At 51.3% G+C, this 2,500-nt stretch overlaps 1 protein-coding gene across 1 annotated transcript in view; it reads left to right on the top strand.

Moving 5' to 3' along the window:
* The window catches only part of als2b (alsin Rho guanine nucleotide exchange factor ALS2 b), a 24,715-nt gene that overhangs the window by 8,037 nt on the left and 14,178 nt on the right, over positions 1 to 2,500 (top strand). Inside the window, 2 exon segments of the mRNA XM_084447488.1 lie at positions 11 to 197; positions 503 to 568. Coding sequence (XP_084303614.1) covers positions 11 to 197; positions 503 to 568 — 253 coding nt within the window.

Genomic DNA, 2,500 nt, shown 5'->3' with positions numbered 1-2,500 from the left:
GGTTCCCCAGAGTCGCTGGCCTCAGTGCTGGGCCCGTCCACCGCGCTGCTGCAGACCCTGGCGGGGCGCTTCAGCCACCTGAGTCACCTGACCGGCCAGCACTCCGCCTCCCTGACCGCCAACCTGCGTCGGGGACGCCGCGTACAGGGCCTGGTCGTCCTGGACAACGCACACATCTTCCTGGACTCCTACAACCAGCAAGTTCTCCCTCCCCCCCCCCCCACACACACACACGCACGCACGCAGTCACACACACACACATAAACGTGCTCACTCACACACACAGACACACACACACACACAGCAACCATACATTATTGTATTGAATTGTTTGTATATGTGCAGTCTTAATGTCTGACTTCCCTCAACCCCCCCTCTCTCTCTCTCTCTCTCTCTCTCCCTCTCTCTCTCTCTCCCTCCCTCCCTCTCTCTCTCTCTCTCTCTCTCTCTCTCTCTCTCTCCCTCCCTCTCTCTCTCTCTCTCTCCCTCTTCTCCTCAACAGGTACTGCTGTTCTGTGGGCCATTTTCAGGTGATGGGGGGTTTCCAGGCCCTGACCAAGCCCTGCCTGTGAGTCCTCATTGCCCCCCCCCCCCCCCCCCCCCCCGCTGTCAAATAAATACTTTCACTACTTTCCCTCGACTGGGGGAAAATGCATAATCGATCTTCAAGTTGTAGATTAGATTAGTAGGCTCCTGGAAAGTGAAATATTTAAGAGAGAAAGTGGAATATTATCTCTGAGCTCAGTTCACTGTTCCTACTGAGTAGCAGAGAGAACTGCTTCATCACGGGATGAGCAGAGTAGCTACCGTACACAGTCACCCAACACTTCCGTACACAGTCACCCAACACTACCGTACACAGTCACTCAACACTACCGTACACAGTCACCCAACACTACCGTACACAGTCACCCAACACTACCGTACACATTCACCCAACACTACCGTACACAGTCACCCAACACTACCGTACACAGTCACCCAACACTACCGTACACAGTCACCCAACACTACCGTACACATTCACCCAACACTACCCTACACATTCACCCAACACTACCGTACACATTCACCCAACACTACCGTACACATTCACCCAACACTACCCTACACATTCACCCAACACTACCGTACACAGTCACCCAACACTACCGTACACAGTCACCCAACACTACCCTACACATTCACCCAACACTACCGTACACAGTCACCCAACACTACCCTACACATTCACCCAACACTACCGTACACAGTCACCCAACACTACCGTACACAGTCACCCAACACTACCGTACACAGTCACCCAACACTACCCTACACATTCACCCAACACTACCGTACGCAGTCACCCAACACTACCGTACACAGTCACCCAACACTACCGTACACAGTCACTCAACACTACCGTACACAGTCACCCAACACTACCGTACACATTCACCCAACACTACCGTACACAGTCACTCAACACTACCGTACACAGTCACCCAACACTACCGTACACATTCACCCAACACTACCGTACACAGTCACTCAACACTACCGTACACATTCACCCAACACTACCGTACACTTTCACCCAACACTACCGTACACAGTCACCCGACACTACCGTACACATTCACCCAACACTACCGTACACATTCACCCAACACTACCGTACACATTCACCCAACACTACCGTACACAGTCACCCAACACTACCGTACACATTCACCCAACACTACCGTACACATTCACCCAACACTACCGTACACATTCACTCAACACTACCGTACACAGTCACCCAACACTACCGTACACAGACACCCAACACTACCGTACACAGTCACCTAACACTACCGTACACATTCACCCAACACTACCGTACACAGTCACTCAACACTACCGTACACAGTCACCTAACACTACCGTACACATTCACTCAACACTACCGTACACATTCACCCAACACTACCGTACACATTCACCCAACACTACCGTACACATTCACCCAACACTACCGTACACAGTCACTCAACACTACCGTACACAGTCACCTAACACTACCGTACACATTCACTCAACACTACCGTACACAGTCACCCAACACTACCGTACACATTCACCCAACACTACCGTACACATTCACCCAACACTACCGTACACAGTCACCCAACACTACCCTACACATTCACCCAACACTACCGTACACATTCACCCAACACTACCGTACACAGTCACTCAACACTACCGTACACAGTCACCTAACACTACCGTACACATTCACTCAACACTACCGTACACAGTCACCCAACACTACCGTACACAGTCACCCAACACTACCGTACACATTCACCCAACACTACCGTACACATTCACCCAACACTACCGTACACAGTCACCCAACACTACCGTACACAGACACCCAACACTACCGTACACAGTCACCCAACACTACCGTACACAAACACCCAACACTACCGTACACATTCACCCAACACTACCGTACACAGTCACC

This window comes from Borostomias antarcticus, assembly GCF_949987555.1.
Source record: "Borostomias antarcticus genome assembly, chromosome: 12".
Classification (NCBI taxonomy): domain Eukaryota; kingdom Metazoa; phylum Chordata; class Actinopteri; order Stomiiformes; family Stomiidae; genus Borostomias; species Borostomias antarcticus.
This window is presented reverse-complemented; position numbering and strand designations above follow the sequence as displayed.